Source organism: Strongylocentrotus purpuratus, unplaced genomic scaffold (genome assembly GCF_000002235.5).
Source record: "Strongylocentrotus purpuratus isolate Spur 01 unplaced genomic scaffold, Spur_5.0 spur5_contig_859, whole genome shotgun sequence".
Classification (NCBI taxonomy): Eukaryota; Metazoa; Echinodermata; class Echinoidea; order Camarodonta; family Strongylocentrotidae; genus Strongylocentrotus; species Strongylocentrotus purpuratus.
The window spans coordinates 28,855-52,219 of record NW_022145567.1 but is presented as its reverse complement, the minus strand read 5'-3'; the positions used below and the strand labels follow the sequence as shown (position 1 = coordinate 52,219).

General features: G+C 35.0%; 1 protein-coding gene across 1 annotated transcript; it reads left to right on the top strand.

Annotated features, from left to right (window-relative positions):
• Positions 1–1,330: 1,330 nt before the first annotated feature.
• Positions 1,331–18,442, top strand: LOC105438804 (serine/threonine-protein phosphatase 6 regulatory ankyrin repeat subunit B-like). The gene is made up of 5 exons (XM_030998304.1): positions 1,331–4,744; positions 5,193–5,260; positions 5,816–5,915; positions 6,382–6,531; positions 18,359–18,442. Exons 1-5 carry the CDS (start codon positions 1,340–1,342, stop codon positions 18,440–18,442), a joined length of 3,807 nt encoding a protein of 1,268 aa, XP_030854164.1. The 5' UTR covers positions 1,331–1,339.
• Positions 18,443–23,365: the final 4,923 nt, after the last annotated feature.

Sequence of the window (23,365 nt, the reverse complement as noted above, 5' to 3'; positions counted from 1 at the left end):
TTCTTATAAACTGTATTCGGGTAATTCCACTAGCGTAAAGCATATCACTAGTGTATCAGTGAATGTAATGGAAAGAGGAAACGGGTTAGTAAAAGGTGGGGGGGCGGGGGCGGGGGCGGTGGGGTGTAACATATGATTTACTATTAATTTATGAAATAGGAAATAACGCTGTCACAACTAATGCATTTTTGCTGAGACATTACGTTTTATTTCCGTGGACATACATGAAAACATTGTATCTTCAATCATTATCTGTAATCATTCATCATACTTGGATAATCATTGCATCTAGTCATGTCAGGCATGTCCCACATGATATTATTTTTAGCACAACGGTTGATTCCCCGTTTCAGTACCAAGCCCTTTATATTTTTTAAATATTAATTCAGTCTTCCTCGTAGATTAAACTCGGTGTGATCCCTCATTTCTTTATGAGACTCAATTTTCTCAATGAAAACTATTCGCTCAGGTGAATAACGGCAACCCTTTTGATTAAATGTTTTATTTCGTAAATTGTATTGTTCCTTGTTTATTACACCCTTTACTAATGATGAAACTAATTCGCCTCTATCTGATCATTTTGGTATTACATTTTATTCAAACATCTTACATTGTTTCTTACGAATCGATATAGACAAAATGCATTGATTTGCTTTCAATTTCCTTTGAAAAGGAATAGCTGGGGACCTAAACCATGATCTCATCAGGTTCCAAATTTCAAACAAATGGACACCCCCTCCTTCCCCGAATATGTGGTCAGTCTCAAATGACATAAATGTTAATGCCTATCAATATCAATTGCATATTATTTTATAATTTTTTTGCTTTAAATTTCATGTTCATAATACAAACAAAATTAGGTTCCAATGGATTGTTTCCATATCAGTCTCTTTATTTTAGAATGGAATTCGAACAAGTATGACTTAAATGACGCATATGATTTCAAAAGTTTGAAATGCCTAGTTCCATAAAATCACATCGAGTACAACACCATAATTATGCCTTTTGTTATAGGGCCGAGGGAGCCGATATACCACTGATCACATCTCTGCAAGACATGCCATCACAACATACATCCGGTGCTTTAGATACTAAACACAATGAAGCACAGAGAGAGCATACAGATGGAGAAGATAGAGTACTATCTAATACTCCTACATCACTTCGACCTGATGCAGATATTGAGGACGAGAAAACAGAGCTGTCACAGGGCGCTCTTGTAAATTTGAATACCGACACATCCGACAAGTGCGTCCTAATGGAAGAACGCACATCTTCTCTGCAGCCAGAAGAAGCCATGGTAATATTAGAGACTGATGCCAATGATGATTGGAATGCAATGTATACTACACTGAATGACGAATCCCTGAGTAATGTCAGTGCTTCCAAACTAGAGCTACCATTCAACCCTGACAAATATCAGATGGATGCGGAAGGATACACACCGCTCTACAAGGCAGCTTTAGAAGGTCATCTCGAATTTGTTAATGACCTCATTTCACGGGGAGCAAACCCAAATAAACCAAGTAAGGGTGGACTCCGTCCTCTTCATGGAGCGGCTCAAGAAGGACATACACACATCGTTGACTTTCTCATCCCTCAAGGAGCGGATGTGAGTATGGAATGTGACTTGAGTCGGACGCCTCTTCATACAGCAGCATCCAAAGGCTATACTTCTATCATAGATAGTCTCATTGCAGAAGGCGCTAATATGAACAAGGAAGATAACACAGGGCGTACACCATTTAGCGATGCAGTTCAAAATGGCCATCTAGAAGCCGTCAAATACCTCATGATTCACGGAGCGAAGCAGAACATATATGACGAAATGACCCCACTGTATGCCGCTGCAGAATCTGGCCACCTAGAAGTCGTCAAATTCTTCATATCCAATGGCGCAGATGTGAACGCGCAAGATGACGAAGGGAAGATTCCTCTCCACGGTGCATCTTGGAACGGTAACACTGAGGTCATGAAATATCTCATTCAACAAGGATCAGATGTAAACAAGATGGATGCTGAGGGTTGGACACCATTCAATGCTGCTGTTCAAAATGGCCATCTAGAAGCCGCCAAATACCTCATGACTCACGGAGCGAAGCAGAACATATATGACGAAATGACCCCACTGTATGCCGCTGCAGAATTCGGCCACCTAGAAGTCGTCAAATTCTTCATATCCAATGGCGCAGATGTGAACGCACAAGATGACAAAGGGAAGATTCCTCTCCACGGTGCATCTGGAAACGGTAACACCGAGGTCATGAAATATCTCATTCAACAAGGATCAGATGTAAACAAGATGGATGCTGAGGGTTGGACACCGTTCAATGCTGCCGTTCAATATGGTCATCTAGAAGCTGTCAAATATCTCCTAACTGAAGGAGCGAAGCAGAACAGATATGATGGTATGACCCCACTCTATTCCGCATCACAATTTGGTCATTTAGACATCGTCAAACTATTCATTTTCAAAGGAGTCGATGTAAACGAGGAAGATGACAAAGGAAAGATTCCTCTCCATGGTGCTGCTATTCAAGGCCACATTGAAGTCATGGAATATCTCATTCAGCAAGGATCTGATGTGAACAAGGCAGATGCCAAGGGTTCGACTCCGTTCAAGGCTACCGTTAAACATGGTCATCAAGAAGCTGTCAAATACCTCCTGACTGAAGAAGCGAAGCAGAGCAGATTTGATGGTATGACCCCACTCTATGCCGCAGCAAAATTTGGCTATTTAGATATCGTCAAATTCCTCGCAGACAAAGGAGCTGATGTTATGGAGGAAAATGGTTCAGGCCAGATACCTCTGTATGGTGCAGCTGTCAGGGGTCACATTAATGTCATGGAATATCTCATACAGCAAGGATCTGATGTGAACAAGAAAGATAACACTGGTTGGACTGCATTCAATGCTGCTGTTAAATGTGGTCAGCTAGAAGCTGTCGAATATCTCCTGAATAGAGGAGCGCAGCAGAATACATATGAAGGTATGACCCCACTCGATGTCGCAGCAAAATCTGGACATTTAGACATCGTCAAATTCTTCAGAGACAAAGGAGCTGATGTTATGGAGGACAACGATTCAGGCCAGATTTCTCTCCATGCTGCAGCTGCTCGAGGCCACTTGAAAGTCATGGAATTTCTGATTCAGGAAGGATCTGATGTGAACAAAAAAAATAAAACTGGTTGGACTCCATTCAATGCTGCTGTTAAATGTGGTCAGCTAGAAGCTGTCAAATATCTCATGACTCAAGGAGCGATGCAGAACAGATATGCTGGTATGACCCCACTCTATGCCGCAGCAAAATCTGGACATTTAGATATCGTCAAATTCTTCAAAGACAATGGGGCTGATGTGAAGGAGGAAAATGATTCAGGCCGGATTCCTCTTCATGGTGCAGCTTCTGGAGGCCACATGAATGTCATGGAATATCTGATTCAGCAAGGATCAGATGTGAACAAGAAGGATAACACTGGTTGGACTCCATCCAATGCTGCCGTTCATTATGACCATCTAGAAGCCGTCACATATCTTATGACTGAAGGAGCGAAGCCAAACAGATATAATGGTATTACCCCACTCTACGCTGCAGCGTATTTTGGTCATTTAGATATTGTCAAATTCTTCCTATCCAATGGAGCTAGTGTGAACGAGGAAGTTGACGAAGGGGTGATTCCTCTCTATGGCGCAGCTTCTGGAGGCCACATAGAAATCATGGAATATCTCATTCAGCAAGGTTCTGATGTCAACAAGATTGATTGCAGAGGTTGGACACCATTACATGCTGCAGTAAGAAATGGTCATTTAGAAGTTGTTACATTTCTCATGGCGAAAGGAACAAAGGTAACCAATTTATACGGATTAACTCCGCTTTACATCGCAACACAGTATGACCATATCGATGTTGTAAGATTCCTAGTCTCAAAAGGATGTGATGTGAACGAAAGAAATGAATGCGGCAAGTCCCCTCTTCATGCAGCATGTTATAATGGCAGCATGGATATCGTAAAAGTCCTCCTTCATCACAACGCTAATGTCAATGAACAAGATCATGATGGATGGACACCACTCCATGCCGCTGCACAAGAAGGACACCAAGACATATTCCGCTACCTTATATTGAATGGAGCAGACATGAACGTAAAGGACATAGATGAATTGACACCGCTTCAGGCAGCAGTGAACGCAGGCCGTTTGAATGCAATAAAAGACATCTCAGCATGTAGAGGTGACCCGGATGAAGAAGAAACAAGAGATCCACGCTCTGGAGGCCAGCAGAACCTAATCAGAAGAGGCAGTGTGACTGTGACAATGAAGGATGCAGATACGACGTCACACACGGGGCAGTTAGCATCTCAGGTAGACAATGTAGAAGGTAGGAATGACTGCAATCAAGCTGATAATGCAAAGAGAGGAGACGACGAACTCTCCTTGAAGAATATTCCCATTGGGACCCATGATGATAAAGAAAGTGGCAGAGAAGAACACAATCCTTTCATCCATGCTAAGCTGAAATATCCTGAAAAAGGGGAACAAGATCCAATGCTAGATCAGAATGAAGCAATGAAGAGCCCCGTGACCACAAATGGCGCAGACGGTTCTTCCCCGCGTGGACCTCAGACATGGCAATACAGCGGATTCAATCCACCCTTTCTACAAACCATTGGGAATGACGGTCTCCCGTCTGAAGAACCGGAATCCAGATGTCGCTCACTAATTGAAGAAAACAGGGAAATGAGAGTGAGTGACTATTAAATATTTAAGTTTTCTCTTAACTAAGCATATATTTCATTGAAACTGTGGATTAAAAAAATAATAGCAAATACAAGTATGTTTGGAAGCAACCATTTAGCTATTTCTAATTTCATCTATGGAAAGATCACGTAATATATTTTGCTCCCAACACACCTGAGATATTTAAAAAAAAATCAGATTCTAAAAATAGAAAATGAAAAACTATATGCATTATTATTATACACATTGGTCAGTCCTTTCTGTTGTGAGAAACATTAACGCGTTCATTCAATGCATGTATTTTACATTTTACCATGCTCGTTGTTTTGTCTAATTCCTCCTAGAACATTCGTGCTAACCAAAACTAATTGTCGCCATTTTGTCTTCTTAGTTAACATAATATCACACCACTCTAATATGACATTTTCTCTGATGTAATCGATTTCTCCGTCAGGAATCTCCTCCACCGATGAATGCTGGAAATGATCTACCAATCAAAGAAACATCAGTGAAGTTTGAGAGGTACTAGTCACTTTCCGTTTCTTTTATATATATTGAAACCTTATTATTTATAGAACAAGATGTATTTAGCGCATAAATTTCGTCCACAATTAGTTGCATCATCAGTAAAAAAACAGTTTTCTTCATGTTTATTGATATTTATAATTATTTGAGATATTCTTCATAATGTATATGAATAATCGTTTATGAAAAAACATTATGTACGTAAACTGTATGCCATCACCTGTAAGCAGGATTAACGCACTTTGGATATTTAACCTTCCTGGACTTGATCCTTAAGAAGCTAGAGAACAGTGAAGCAAGACTTGATGCGGTACCCAGGTTATTTTTCAAGTAGATATTTAAATATAGGCGTTTTTCCCTGGCCATATGTGGGATTTATGCGATGTACATATACGGCTATTTGTAAACATTTATACAAACATTTGTATATTACGGAGAATTTTTGTTGATGGGCAAGAAATACCATCATGCTACTCGGGACCCATTTTAATAAGCTTATTTTGGTCTCTCTTTACACCACCTAACTCTAATTTCTACAATTACATTCAACAGTTTCCCTACACACCCACCAGCTGTCGTTCACCAGGGGTTGCATGACGGGAACCCTGTCTCCACCCAAGGAACCTCCTCAAACCCAGTTTGGAATATTGGGGTAAGAGAGAATTATTGTTCCCAAATATTATTTATCAACGAATTGCTGTGGAGGTTATGAAATATAATAACAAGCTTAAGATAAAAATGGATTATCATTCTGCATCTGTGCAAAACAAAACGTAAATGAGAACAGTACCGAATATCAGTAGTTTTAATGGTGAATTAAATAAAGTGAGTAACCTGTACGATTTGTACAGGAAGGCGTTCATTATCAATTTAGGTTTGACTGCCTCGTTATATTTGCTATTTACTTTCAGGGGGTTAGGAATCGATATAATTTAATCTTTTGCATATATTGAGAAATGTCACTCGATTCCTTGTGGAACATTGAATGCCAGCATTGAATGGTGTCCCCCCCCCCCCCCAATGTTGTATTGTTCAAATCGGATGCTTGTTGATTAAGATATTCTGTGACTTTTGTCAAATTCACAACGTTCTTTCAAATTCATACCGTTTTGATCTAGACCAAACGTCACCAATCGGTTGACCGCTGTCCTTCAATCCTGGCCCTTGTACGAACTTTCCTGCAGATGATCATCGCTTTAACCATCATTCTTGCTGGAAGTCCGGTTCTTGTAGCAGGCAGCGATAGCATCGAACGAGTCACGCTACAAGCAGGTAAACCTGGTGTGGTCCCATTCTATCTCCCATTGTTACCCAGTAACACATCCCAGATTTTGACATATTACACACTTGGATTTCAATCCGAGCCTCGTCCTTTCTGCTTTAATGGACAAAATGATATCGCGGGCTTCAAAAACCCATCCCAGTTACCAAGATTTACCACCTCAGTCACAGATTTAGACACCTCTACTTGTGTGAATCTGATGATAGAAGACGTTGATACTCTAGATGAGGACGGGTACGTATTAACGACAGTGTGGCAGAGTTTTGAGGACGTTCGGCATGGAACTATGAAGAAGGAGATTATTGTTCAAGTTCCCCCCGGATCTGCAAATTGCTTCATCACTTTTAGTGAAAATGTTGACTACCCTTATGAAGTACACTGCCGAGCCACCATTGGAAGTATAAAACCCACACTATCATGTTACCAGAATGATCAGATGATTGACTTCAGGGGTAATGTTACAAATAATGGCCAAGTTATCAGACGTATATTTTGGCTACCCCATATTTCTCATTTCTCTTGTTGCTCACATGATGTATCTTTAAATGTAAGTGAAACAACGTGTAATGACTTTGTGTGGCCACGTAGCAAAGAAACTACGAGACAGACTGTTAATACGGTACCTACATCGGGTACCACTCTAACACCCCAAACAGAATCCCATTTAGATTCTGGGGCTTGTAGACAATTCATGCTTCCTTCTCTGTGGCACCTCACGTACCCGTTCGTATACCTCCTCTACGTTTTTACAATATATTAAGACAAAATATTCACACTCTTTACATAACTTTTTTGTTTAAATATATGATAATACTAACAAATACATGAAGAAATATATATTTTCGTTTATATTCGATTTTCATTTATTAGTATTTTGTGAATAGAGTGTTTGTTCTCTTGTTTACTATATTGGCAATATGTTATTCATGCTAATGTTAGTTTCTTCATCATCGCTATTGCAAACCATGTAGAATGAAAAATAATTTTTGCTTGATCAATTAAAGGTAAAGACCAGTATTGGAAACGCCCCAATTTCAAAAAATGAAATGGAAGCTCTCATTACCTATCATGTGAAAGAATATGTTTTGACTAATACATGATGATAACAAATTTGCCGGGAAACCGCCTACTAATTCATATATTTGGTAAATTTGTTTCTCTCATGGTCTGTGAGAGATATAGGGTAGTCCCATATACATATTTCTGTGTATAGTGCTTGTAACTTTACGAAGAATGGGCCAAATTTCTTATCATTTTGATGATTCCAGAACCTTGCAGATGCTAGATGCTAGATGATCAACCTTTTCTGATCGATTCCTAAACGTTTCTTTCACAATGCAATCGCATGACCATAACTGGTCTTTACCTTTAACTTCCAAATATATTTTACATGTATCTATGAATACACCTCACAATGTAGTTTACATTGATATACACGTACTACAGAACGGCTGGTATAATATTTATGCGTGTATCATGTTATGGAAGGCCATTTCCAACACATGCCACGCACGATAGAGAAACTGTGCTTCATTGCAGAATATGATGAAATATCAGCAACTTACTGCATTGAGTTATGCGTAGGGTATATCACATGTTAATTTCATAATCTAAGAATATTTGATTCCGATAGTTTGAATAAGTTATAAAACGAAAAGAGGAACACTTTAATCACGTACAAGTAGCAAGTCTCTTTATATTATCTTTGTAAAAAAAAATATATATATAATGTGATTAATGTGAGTCTGTCAAAGGCAGATTGAAATCCTCCTTCTTTTACATTCTCCTTCTTTTACATTCTCCTTGCCACATAAGGCTTAGAGCTGACCCGAATATGTTACTCAGTTATGTTATTCTCTGGATTGCATTACATGAATATCTTTATTTTGAATCGGTTATCTAGTATACGGTAACGAACCCAGGTGTTGTGTTCCCTATCCTGTTTATCGTGTACTATATGTACAGTCTATACGGCTTAGCATACATAACGTGCCAAAACTTTGATCCTGCTATCATCTTTTGAATACTTGTTGTGTCATCTATCTGGAATTTAAGTGCTCCAATTTCAAATTTATATGTCAGTCGCAGTTTAAATGCCATGGCTTTATAATGAAACTCATTGTGAACTTACAGTATTTGATTTGCATTTTATCATACATAAGAAAAATCATGCACTTTTAATACTTTATAGTTATCCTCAATTCATTGATTTTTTGTAAGGCTAAGAATGTCCTATGGACTGCGTTCTTTATCTTGTAAATGAGTGACCTTATCAAATTGTAAATACATGCAAGTTATTAAAATGGCCAACCTCTTTTGTATTCGGGGAAAATTAAATGCTTTGATTGTGCACATTTTAAAGTTATCTTTCACATTCACACCGACGTGCTTGCTCATATTGCCCTTTTATTGCACATTTTTTTTAATTGTATTTAATGAAACAATGTCTTTTAATAAAATTAATTTATGTATAACACATTTTGGAATCTTCATTAAAGCATGCTTGTTGTAACTATTAAACGGTCTAATGTTGCTATTGGAGAATAACAGAAACAGACTTTTAGAGATCCGTTTCTTTTGCTGTTTATGTTAATGCTCGTAAAAGGACGATGTAGAAAATAAGCCATTACCCCAGCCATGAAGAGGTGAGAAGCACTCAAACCAATAATTAAATAGTTAACAAATAAACGCATACATGAGAGTTTATACAACGCAGCCTGTTTAATAGCGTCTTTGTATAGGTGTATTGGAAATATGAAATTTGTAAGAAATATTAGAAATTATCAGTGTTAATAGCTCATGCTGTATATTATTTGTCGATACAGGTCATTTTTATTGTTTATGAAATATTTACGATTTATAAGGACATCGTTTTTAATATTTTGTCTACCATTGGAGCGTATGTTATAAATTGAAATTATATATATATTGTATTGTTGAGTATAGTATGCATATTGTACAGTTATCCATGAAAATCGTAGTCAATTGATTGGCAAAGATTGCAATGTATAATAACCGAACCTCTCTGCGTATTTTGAGTAATGAGTTACGAAAGTTCGAAGTCGTAGTAACGAAATGATTAATGTTGTATATGTATATAACTTATTATTTTACTCAATATTTCAATCATGATAATAAAACGCAAACTTCTTGGTATTTTGTGATAGAGTAAGTGCATATATTGTGCACATTTTGAAGTTATCTTTGACGTTCATACCGACAGACGTACCCACATAACGAAAGTATGTTGGTAACAAAGGGACTAATTTCCTATTAAAAAACTGATATACACAAAAATACCACACATGATGAGGAGAGACAAACTAAAAACAATAATTGAATAATTAACACAATTATGTATGTACATATTCTGATTTATGGCTATACAATATAAGATACCTATATATAATTTACAGATATCCAATGTATGTATAGAAGAAGTAAATTCCTAATGTATTTGAAATCTTGCAAACGAGAGAAATTATAAAATTATCTTTCTTTGTAAATAATGTTATCACTATACTATATAACGTATAATTTTACTTAGTGTTTCAGTGTTCTTCTATTCATTTGTGAATAGTAATTTTTGTAAACAATGAATAGATAAAATAGATGTATAGAATGTACATAAAATTTCTTTTAGTTTTATATATGATCAGTATGCTTCCATGCCTCTCAGTGCGTTATGTTAATATTAATATATGTTAACGTCGTTTCAAAACAACAACAACCACAATTCATCAGCTGGTTATTATGCACTAACAAGGTTATACTCTCATGAATTTCAATAGTTTTTTTGCACTTTGTTTTTTAAAAACTTGAAAGTGTTTGCTTTCTCGCTTTTCTCTGGAATAAAGAACTTTTTTATAAAACCATGACAATGCCATCATTATGTACCCATACAGGAATATATATTGTTTTACAGTGTTGTGCTTTGTTGTAGTAGAATGAAATCCATATTACAAGGGTTCACATATTAGAAGTGTAAATATAAAACAAGAAAGAAAGGACAAGAGAAACAGATAACAACACAACGCATGCATGCAGTTATATCCAATGCAGTCTGTTTAATAGCGTCTTTGTAGAGGTTTATTTGTCTCACTTTGCATGATGAGGAAATGGTAATAGTAATAAAGAACTTATCTCCGTATTGTTAATCATATGATATGAAATGTGGAAGGATTATAATGGTAATCTGTGGTATTCGTTAATGATGTAGTTTATTCATTAAGATATTGTATATTAATTGTTCACATGAATTGATAATGAATTGTATATAAGGAATATTGTTGCCAATATTTTGTATGCTTTGCAGCATATGTTCTGTAATTGTACAGAAGAGTATAGTATGCATATGGTACAGTAATCTACGAATGTCATAGTAAATTCCTTTAAAAAAATCGTGTACAATAACAGAACATCTATGCGTATTTTGATCTACAAATATCGAAAGTTTCAAGTCTTATTAACGAAATTATCACTGTTGTATATGTATATCACTAATTATTTTACTCAATATCATAATCATGATAATAAAAGACCAACCTCTTTTGTATTGGGGTTAGAGTAAACGTTTAGATTGTGCACCTTATCAAATTATTGCTGACAATATTAATGGTAATCAGTGGTAGTCGTCAATGATGTATTCTATTCATTAATATATTGTTTATTATCTATTCACATGAATTGACAATGAATTGTATATAAGGAATATTGTTGCCCATATTTTGAATGCTTTGCAGCATATATTCTGTATTCGTACAGAGGAGTATAATATGCATATTGTGCAGTAATCTACGAATGTCATAGTAAATTCCTATTTTTAAAAAAATCGTTGTGTACAATAACAGAACATCTATGCGTATTTTGATCTACAAATATCGAAAGTTTCAAGTCTTATTAACGAAATTATCACTGTTGTATATGAGTTTGAGTTTGAAGTTTATTATCCAAAACAAAAAGTACATCAATATATAACAATCAAATGTGAATGATTAATTAACATTGAAAGGATAAATGGGACCAGAAAATAGCATTTAATGCTAATCGTGTCTAGTACCACTAACACACAAAAAGTATCACAGCAATAAATGAGAATGTAATGAATAAATATGAATAACTATTGAATTCATACCTAAGCTACAAACTATTCTACATCTAGGGTAAATGTGTTCTGTGCTTATTTACAAAGCTTTGGTATTTTACACTAAATAAAAGATGAAGAATTATATAACAAAACATTTACAAAAAGGCAAGAGCCTTGGTTCTAAGTTATAAACAACTATTCTATTAACATTTGTGATATAAGAGTTCTACGAAAGCAAGACACTGATGCTTTCTCCCTTACAGAAAGGGGTAGATCATTCCAATAGCATGTGCATATGTATATCACTCATTATTCTACTCAATATCATAATCATGATAACAAAAGACCAACCTCTTTTGTGTTGGAGTTAGAGTAAACGCTTAGATTGTGCACCTTATCAAATTATAGTTGACATTCATACCGACCTATTTGCTCATATTACAACAGGATGGTGGTCACAAATGGTTTATTTTTGCTATTTAAGAATATAAATAAACTTTTAAAGACCTTTTATTTCGCTCTTTATATCTATGCTAGTGAAATAATGATGCGAAAACAACATCAAAAGACAAGCCATGAAGAGGAGTCAAACACTTAAAACAATAGTTGAATATGTTACACATTTATGTATATACATATCCTGATTTATGGCTATACAATATATGTACCTACATATAATTTACAGGAATACAATGAATGTAGCAATGGTACAAACATGTATCAAAGAAGTAAATTCCTAATGTATTTGATAATTTTGGAATCTATCTTCCTTTGTAAATAACTTTATCACTATACAATATATGTACGTTTACTCAGTGTTTCAGTGGTCCTCTATACAAACGTCAATTTAAAAAGAACACTGAATACTTATAATAGATGTTGAGAATGACTATATAACCTTTCTCTACTTTCTCATATGATCAGTGTGCTTCCATGTATCTCAGTGGGTTATGTTACAATTAATATATGTTAAAAATCGCTTCAAACACCAACAGCGAGCAAAACTTAAGCTGCTTGTTATGCACTAGCCATGCTATCCTCTCATGAATTTCAATAGTTGTGTGCACTTTGTCTTTAAAAGCTTGAAAATGTTTGCTTTCTTGCTTTTCTCTGGAATAAAGAACTTGTTTAAACCAGGACAATGACATAATTATGTACCCAAGCAGGAATATATATTGTTTGACAGTGTTGTGGTTTCTTGTAGTAGAATGAAATCCATATTTAAAGGGCATAAATAATCAGTGTAAATATAAAACAAGAAAGACAGGACAAGCGAAACAGATACCAACTCAACGCATACATGTATTTATATCCAATATACTCTGTTTGTAGAGGTTTATGGGTTATACTTTGCATGATAATAGTATGGTAATAGTAATGGAGATTTTCTTCACATTTTGTTACTTATATACGATATAAAACTTGGAGGAGTATTGATAGTATTCAGTGGTAATAGCTAATGCTGTGTATTGTTCATTGATACATGTATTACGTTAATTAATTATTTACAATTTGTAATACATCGTTTACAATAAAATCATGAAAATCATAGTAAATTGATTTACAAGGACTGTCATGTATAACAACAGAACCTCTTTGCGTATTTCGAATAATGAATTACGAAAGTTTGAAATCGTAGTAACAAAATGATTAATGTTGTATACATGTATATATATATATATTACTTTACTCAATATTATGATCATGATAATAAAAGGCCAACCTCTTTGTATTCAGTGGTGGATTATATGCTTAGATTTGAAGTTATCTTTGACGTTCATACCGACGTACTTGCTCATATTACAAAAGTATGTTGGTAACAAAGGGTCTAATTATCCTATTAAAGAATAACCGAAAAACTGTTATACGCCAAAATATCAGCCATGGCGAGGAGAGACAAAATAAAAGCAATAATTGATTAATGAACACAATTATGTATGTACATATTCTGATTTATGGCTATACAATATATGTTGCCTATATATAATTTACAGATATCCGACGAAGGTAACAATGATACATGTATGTATAAAAGAAGTAATTTCCTAATGTATTTAATAATTTAGCAAACGAAATAAATTTGTAAAATTATCTTCCTTTGTAAATAATATTATCACTTTGCAATATAGTTTACTTTGTCTTCCAATGTTCTTCTATTCAAACATGAATGTTTTTTGTTACACTGAATAAATCACATAGATGTATATAATGTACAAAACACTTTTTTTTAGGTTCATATATGATCAATATGCTTCCATACACCTCAGTGGGTTATATTACTTTTAATAGTGATTAATGTCGCTTCAATACAACAAAATCAACAACAACAACAACCAAAATCCATAAGCTAGTTATTATGCACTATAAACAATGCTATACTCTCCTGAATTTCAATAGTTTTTTTTGCACTTCGTTTTTAAAAGCTTGAACAAATTCGCTTTCTCTCTTTTCTCTAGAATAAAGAACGTTTTCAAACTATGAAAACGGCATAATTATGTAGCCATGCATGAAGTAATATCTTTTTTGACAGTGTTGTGTTTTATTGTAGTTGAATGTAATCCATATTTAAAGGGCAAACATATCAGAAGTGTAAATATAAAACAAGAAAGACAGGACAAGCGACACAGATACCAACTCAACGAATACATGTAGTTATATCCAATACAGTCTGTTTAATAGCGTCTTCGTAGAGGTTTATGAGTTTTACTTTGCATTATACTGGAATGGTAATAGTAATAGAAATTTTCTTCACATATTGTTGATCATACGACATGAAATTTGGAAGGAGTATTGATAGTATTTAGTGGTAATAGCTAATGCTGTATATTGTTTATTGATACATGTATATCGTTAATGAATTATTTACAATTTATAATACATAGTTTACAATATTTTGCCTACTGTTGAGTTTTTATAAACTGAAATTTGATATCTAGTGTATTGTTGAGTATGGTATGCATATTATGCAGTTATCTATGCTATACTACTCTGTTTTCGCCTCCTTTCATATCTTTTAAATTCAGACCTACTATATTGTGTTACTCAGTACGGGAGCCTATTCACATACAAGCTATGCTTTTTATTTAGGCTCCCCACATTTTAAATTGTTTTGACCTTGCCTGTCATATCTACATATTTTTAAATGTCGTACTTATTTTCTGTACATTATACTTGATTTGAAATCTTTAATTGTTTGTTCTTGTGTGAAATATACTCTTATAATAAACGCCTGTATATTATATAGAAAAAGAAAGAATCTAAACTGTTTTTTAATGTAAAATGTGGAATAAATAAACTTCAAACTTCAAACCTCTATGTGTTTCAGCGGGTTATAATAACGTATTAATTATAATAATATGCAAGATGGACTGCATATATGGATTCCATGAGATGTGAAGGCTTTTTGTTCTTTAATCTGTTCTGTAACTACCCTTTTTTTCATTGAATAATGGATGTGGCAGATCAAAAGGAATGATCGAATTTGCTCGCTTTGCTAATAAATACCTAAATGAAAATAAATTGTTCTCAGGTTTTTTTCTTACCCTCTTATGTATTGAGTAGGACTTTCATCCCTATTGAATATGATTTTCATGCATAATGACTAGTACTTTCCTACAATTAAAGAGTGATTTAGTCTGGTAAAAAAAACAAATAATATATATGTCATTTACTCCTATTTGAAAATATATACAGTGTATATCATCGTAAAAATGCCCTATGAGTTTAAAAAGCTGGACTGAATTTCATGTGTGTAGTCCCCTACACCTTTACATGTGTGTGACAGTTGGTTTTGCTGTGATATTCAAGCAAGAGTGGGTCTTTTATATACGGAGAGAGGAATTGGAGGAGGAGATAGGAAGAGAGAGAGAGAGAGGGACAGAGAGGGAAGATAAAGAGGGATAGACGGAGAAACAAAGAGAAGAAGAGAGAACCAGTGTTTGATTGTCTGTTTGTGTGTGTCTGTCAGAGAGAGAGAGAGACAGACAGACAGACAGACGTATACAAAATAATATAAGTGGAAAGAGCGTCCTCTTCTAAAGTTCCCAGCTTATTAATGGTCTTTCCTAAAACCTTACTCAGAACCTTACCAGCTACAACTAACCAGGAAGCTGTTAAAATAACCCAGGGAGAATCGTTTTGCTAACTAAAGAATGGAATTCTAAGCTTTCGGGTAGAACAGACTTTAGTATAAAGGAAGGAATGTGTAGACGTCACTCTGGCAGGTTAATTTCCATAACTCTTTGTCCAAAATTTTTAGAGCGAAAATATTAAGAGCGACTGATTGATTTCTCACCCTTCAGGGCATATGTGAAAGAATGAATAGGAATTTGCTGCAGTTTCATTTTCCTACTGATCTTATATATTTGTGCATCATCTCTCGTTTTTTTCATTCTTTCCCTTCTTTTTTTCCTTTTCGTTTTCTTCGTACTTCTTGCTCGTGTCATTCGTCGTATTTTGAACTTCCCATGAAAACCCGGGGTCAAATGAAGCGCATTTATTTCTCCAAACCAATCACATTCTTTTAAAGGATTCACAATACTTGAACATAGAGAAGCATCGAACTTCCGAATATCCATCATCTTGTTTTTTTATTTTTTAAATTCCAATAGAGTAATCACTGAGTGGTATGTATAGAGGGAAGGAATAATAACATGATACAACATCCTGACACTCTCTTGCGTTAATAATCCAACCTACTCTGGCTCTTTAAATCTTTTCTTCTCCAAGTATGTTTCTTAGATACAGGATTTTTTTGGCGCCATATAGCAATAAATTCATATAGGCTAAGCATGGATAACAATTCCTCTTTGCTTTCATGATGGTAGTCACTGGTATTTCTCATTTCATCTAAATGAGTTACTTCGCAAAAACTAGGTCTCGGTCTTTGCAAATCGTAGATTACATGTAGAGTACTAGTACATGTAGTATCAATTTATTAATGAATATTAGTTAAACAAACAGCTTGTTTGATTTGATTTAATGATTTATTGATTCATTGATAAGTAGCATTTGAACACAGCAAACTATGGCGCTATCAAAAGATAAATGCTGTCCTCTGAGCGAAATGTGTTTCTTAAGCTTCCAATAATTGCTTGAAATTGAAGGGCGTAATTTAGAATCAGGAATTTCACAAAAAGTATTTTCTTGTACGTCACGTGAAGGAGACCTCTTAACATGAAAAACGAATTACTTTCGGAGAAGTCGGTGGAACACTAGATTCGTGAGTCCCAATACATCGGCAAACTTGCAACTTTTGCATTAAGACGATGATTATAATGACGAAGAACAGTAGGCCAAACGCAATTGAAATTGGCATTACATAGAGTGGCATATATACCGTCAGCTAACTCCTTCGATGCACGTGTAGTGGTGGCGCTATTCAAATACTATTTCGTGGTGGTTGCGAAATGTGTCGAGATTGTTCACGGATATTGATGCTGATGAATGGAGGATGATCCAAAAGGGGGTATTATCAAGTTCTTTCATTGGAAAATATAGCTTCGTAGAGTCGACGGCAGAATACTTGGTGCTTTGCCAAGATTCCGAGTTATTTGTTATCATATAATTTGTATATAAAAAAAAACAGAGTGAGAGAGAGAGAGAAAGAGAAATGAAAAAAAATACCTCGAAGTAAAGCTTAGATTTATGTGTGATTTATTAATTTCTTGAGTTCGTGTGTAGACGGGTACCTGTGAAGTTACCCCTGCTTTATTTGCAGTATTCTAGTCCGTTGTTTGCCCACCCTATATTTAAAAAAAATATATATCTGTTTATACATGAAGAAGAAAATATATTATTCACAACGCAAGATGGAATACACAAGAAACATGGATTGAACTCCACAAGCGTTTTCGATTACTGTCTGCCCTTAGGTATACCTACTATCCTACTCACATGGTGTTTACCTGACTAGAAGAAAATAGAGTATCGGTCCGAAATTCAATTCAATATCACTTTAATCATTCTCAAGACAACACCTGTCGGCTCCAATCATCTCGTGCACAAGCTACTTCTCATTAATTATACAGTATGTGAGAGATCTCTGTTTGGTTGTGTATGTCATTATCATTAGAAAGATGATATTTTATTGTTTCCACTCCAGCATAGGCTACGAATTATACATGTAGTGTACAAAACACGAAATGATAAGAACAAAAATACAGATTATTTTTATAGCGCATATCAACTATCGAGGCCTTCTCTGCGCTTACTGTTTATACAATGATTTTGAAATTGTATTTCGGGCTGAAGTTCTCACCTTAAAAAGAAAATGTCACTTCATTAAAAATGTTCAATTAAAGTGTTTTATTTTAAATTTTAAAGTACGTGTATTATTGTAGGTCATTATTGTAGCTTTACTACAATTACCAAATACTTCAATTGAATGATGGCCTCAATTTATTAAAGAGGCGATGAATGTTCATGATAATTACCCCCTGATATTATAGATTATTTTCAGAAAAACCCACTCTAGCCCTGCAATTACGGTTTCGTAGTGTTCTCAGTTAAAGGGATTGTCAAACAATAAGCACAAACATAAATTGTTGCCATTGTTTGTTTCATTTTGCCGATAATGAACAATTTAGTCCTTCCAGTGAATACCATGTTAATGATATCGACGGTGATGTCGTGTTCTTTAAACCCTCGTGATTGCTTGATCGGTGAGCTGTTAACATTCCGCACCTGAGTGGCTCGTTATAATCTTGTTTGTTTGTTTTATCAAAAGGATGACATCATCACAGAAGCAATGTCGTTCCGAGTCTGGATCATCGTAGAGGGCCGAAATTCTGCTAACAGCGTCCCTAATTAAGTTAAAAATATTAGAGCGGATTGCAAACAAACTTGTCAGCTTTTTCTGGTCCACGGAAAAAATGCGAACCTTTGTCGTCTAAATTGAAACAACGAGTTTTACTAGTGTTCGTACATTAACGAATTGAAGGACTTTAGTTTTAGTGGTAGGATAATTTTTCTGAATTTTTCGATGAATTTTTTTCAGCACAGCACATGCTCACACAATAATTGCTTCTTTCCATACAATACCTTCGCATTACCTTTTTTTCCTGGTGATTCTACAGCACGTCTGACATAGCAACTCCTATGTTGGTGTTGTATGGTCTATTGTAAATAGGTGGTCAGCTCTGGTAAAGCTATATCACTGTCTCTTGTTAGCTCACTAGTGATTGCCAGATGATGTCACAAGATGAATGAGATCTGGAACATTTTCTTAGGGTGGACCTTAGCGTGTCGGATAAAATTATTTTTTAAACTATTTACAAATCTATGAACAATATTTAGATGTTTTAATAACAAAAATGAGTTGTATGCAGCCCTGCACATCAACAGGAAGCAACTTATATTTGGATGTCACCCGACCCTCGATTCATTTTAATCCATCAGCCCCATCTGTTGGTGCAAGTAGGGTAGTGCAATAGTCCTCATCCATCGACGTGACGTGAACAAAATTGTACACTTATTATCAATCATTTAACTTTCTTCAAAACAAGTTATTAACGTCCGACTATAAAGGCATAACATTTGTTCGAAGGTCCGTATTTCATAAATCGTGTTCGTAAATGTATTATGCCGATCTGTACATTTTAAGCACATAATGATCATGTGGACGAAGGCGTAACTGAGATCTTTATTTATTCATTGTTTAACTCTCACGATGTTGAAGATAATGCATCAGTCATTACTATGGTAATATATATTAAAACTACTTGTATAAGTATTGGATACCACGTGACATTGGCATGTGTAATGTTATGATTGATTATAGTTTCATTATACACTTCCATTCGTTTCCGTGAGTGTGCTGACCATAATTTATACAAGAATATAAATAATATAAGAATATAATAATGGGTGAAGGTCAAGGTTAAGAGTAGAGTAGAACCGAGCCTTGTTTTTCAGGCACAAACCCTTGTCAGCCGTCGTGAGTAACAGTGTCTGCAATACAAGACTACACTCGGCTCTGTACTCGAGTCGCTATTCGAAACAGCCAGCAGCTACCATATTTAGGTTCTGCTCTATCTGTAGGAATTGTGGAAGATTGCCAAATTTATTAGCTTGCAAAATAAGCAGCGCCTTTCTATGAAAATAGCAGTTGTTTAATGGTAATACTCATACACCGCTGGGTAAAATGTTGACTTCTGATATATCATGCTCAGTGGTCATAAATGGTCTTAGTTGCAGCGGTAAAACTAATAGTAGTATTAGTAGTAGTAGTAGTAGTAGTAGTAGTAGTAGTAGTAGTAGTAGTAGAAGTAGTAGTAGTAGTTGTAGTAGTAGTAATAATAATATTCGTATACCAAGACAAAGTGCCTGGTGGTATACAAGAAGAGCAGTCCAAAATGTAACTTGAAACTGAAAGAACAGATTATTAAACGAGTCTCCTCATTTAACTACTTCGGCAGCATGATCACCGAGGATGACAGATGTGAGACAGAGATCAAGAGAAGGAAAGCTCTCGCTAAATCCGCATTTTCAAAGTTGGGCAAAATTCTGACAAATCGAACAATGAGTATGAGGAACAGAATAAGAGTATTGAATTGTTACATCTACCCAGTACTTATGTATGGTAGTGAAACATGGACATTAGCATCTGATACTAAAAAGCGTTTGGAAAGTTGCGAAATGTGGTTTTTAAGAAGAATGATGAAAATCCCCTGGACTGACAAAGTTAGTGATGAGAAAGTTCTTACACGAGCTGGAGTGCAAAGGAAAATGATGTTGATTAGGCAGTTGAAGTTCATGGGTCACATTACACGTAAAGAAGGCTTAGAGAATATTGCTTTGACAGGGAAAATTGTTGGTAGAAGGAGTAGGGGAAGAAGGAGGATACTTTGAATAGACAGTCTGCAAAAATTGTTGGAAGAGAGAGGAGTGAAAGAACTGGGAGTGGTACTAATACAGAAGGCTAGGAGCCGAGGGTTGTGGAACAGCATGATCGCAAAAGTCAAACGATATGGCACTTAGAGAGAGAGAGAGAGAGAGAGTTGTTTTAGTACTAGTAGTAGTACTAGTGTTAATAGTACTATTATCATCATTATTGGTGTGATTGATAATATTTAATATTAGTAGAAGGAGTAGTATATAGTAGAAGTAGTTGTCGTTGTCGTTTATTTCTTGTTTTATAAGTGGCTAATCTTCAATAGGATCCATTAAACAACTGTATACCAATATATCATGATTTTGAATGATAATAGTAATATGTGGGGTTTAACAAAAGAAAAAAGCCACTGAGTTGATGGATTGATAAACATAATACATGCAATTTAAATCTTGCTGGGCCGGTGCTGCAAATATTTGCCAAACAGAATAAGAATTTTGAAAAACATCTTGTTCTACCAAATAAAAGTATAGCAATAATCATTTGGCAGCCGTATGGCAGCCGTGCTAAAGTCAGGGTAATACTCGAGAGCGCCAGGAGGGTCAAATCTGACTGACATGAGCACTATACAAGCACCCATTATTATTATTATTATTATCATTTATATAAATCGTTTTTTTCATAAATACCTAATATTTATTTTAAGCTAATATAGGTTTTCCCGGCCAATTTCGTAAAGGCAGCAACCTTTTTCATTAACGTGCATTGATGTTCGAGCAAATTTTCTCCACTCGTTGCTCCCCTGTTTCATTTTTAAACTTGTTGCATTCAATTTCGTTTTGAGTCACCGAATTTTCTAAACATGCACATTCAAATTTAAGCTTGGTTCAATCAATTTGGAAATGCGTAAGGGTCATTCAATTTCGCCAATGTTGAATGGGAGGTGAATTCTTTGGTTAATTGCGGTTTCATTTTCGTCTATGGGCAACCTCTTTCGTAATCAGGTCATTCAAATTAAAACTAGACCTCATAATCATAGTATGAGCCTCGATGTTTATTCGGATATTCAGTATTTCATGTTCATTTATTTATTCTTTTTCTCTATGATCTTTTCTAACATGATTTCACATTATAAAATCTTCTAATTTGTCTGATATATTTAAATTGCATTCTTTCGACATTCTTTATTTTTGTCGAAACATCACTTTATTCATATCTTCATATGTTTCATTATAAATGCCTTAGGGGTTATTTTGTAAACGTTTTTTTTTTTATCAATCTTGATTGAGTAGGTGATTTTTCTTTCTTTTCATTTAACATCTTTTTCTTTATTCATCATTGTATTTTGTTTTACATCACGTCCATGTCTATTAAACCTGAACTCTACATCTGTCCAAGATCTTGTGCTTAGAAGAGAAGTAAAAAAAATGTGCACCTTCTCTGGGGACAGTTACCTGTGTAATGACATAACGAATACGCATGTCATTTCTCCAAGTAAACTTTGCATAAAATTATTCAAACAGAAGTATATTAAGTGACAAATTAACATCAAATGAAAAGCAATGCACTAATGTCACAAATGTATGCATAATCACGAAATTAAATGCACGAAGACATACCACCGTTTGTCCGGCGCGAATTTGAATGCTCTTTGCACGCTTTTCTAAATTGAATGCTCATTTTGCACGTCTCCGTGACAAGAGTATGAAATCGCATGCTACTAAATCAAATTGAATGACGCAATTAGCTTTTTGAATGTTGATCTACATAGTCATTCAATTTCGCACGAACTTGATTGAACGTAACGTTAATTCGGATGCTGAGTTTACGAAGTTGGGCGGGAAAACCTATATAATAGCTGTACATGTTGTAGTTCAAGAGAGCGACCACCATTATATCAATGATAAGTTTTTTGTGTATTTAATCGTGAAATTCTATACTGATAAACCATTTTTGTACAATTTGAATTATCTACGTCTATTATGCTTTTAAAATTTGACCTTGCCCACGTTCATAGACGCGGCTGACCTTCGATGTTATCTTCTTTTCACTTCAAACAAGTAAATCCCTTTCAGATACCAGTCGAGTGGACATGCGTGCTGGTATTCGCGTATTGATTTCTTTTAAATTTCTGCTGTACCGGATTCTAACCTCCTCTGTTGCCCTTGAATATACTTACCGTCATCTGTACATGGTGTTTACGTGACTAGAAGAAAATAAAGTATCGGTCCTGATTTCAATTCAATATCACTTTAATCATTTTCAAGACAACACTTGTTAGTTACAGTCATCTCGAGCAAGAGCCACTTCTAATTTATTCTACAGTATGGGGTAAGAAAACTTGGTTTCGTTGTGTATCATTGTTTTCCAATAAAAATGTTATTTGATTGTTTTCATTAGGCTACAATCTATGCATTTCGTGAAGAAACAAAATCCAAATAATAAATATCAATAATAGTAAAGCTTAAAGAGCATACAATTGACAACTGTAGAGTCGCAATGCTCTGAACGATACAGAAATTCAATGCTTTGAATTTTCTACCGAGGAATTTTTTTTTACCATATTTAGAAATATTTCGATACAGTGAGACCTTTAACTCATAGTGTTCGTAAAAGTTAGATTTTGCAAGTAAGGACATATGCTACCTTATAATTATCCCGAATACTTCAATTAATTGGTCACTTTTATCATTAAACTTGTAATGAATATTCACAATATGTTACTAACTTTCATAATTTAAATTATATTGAGAACACCCCAATCAGAGTCTACATCTACGTCTTATGCATTACAATAACCACAGTCAGAAAATGTTTCTTATCTATATTCTATAGTTCACCGATAATGAACACTTGAATAGCCCTCCTATAGCGACGATCATGCTTATGATATCAACGGTA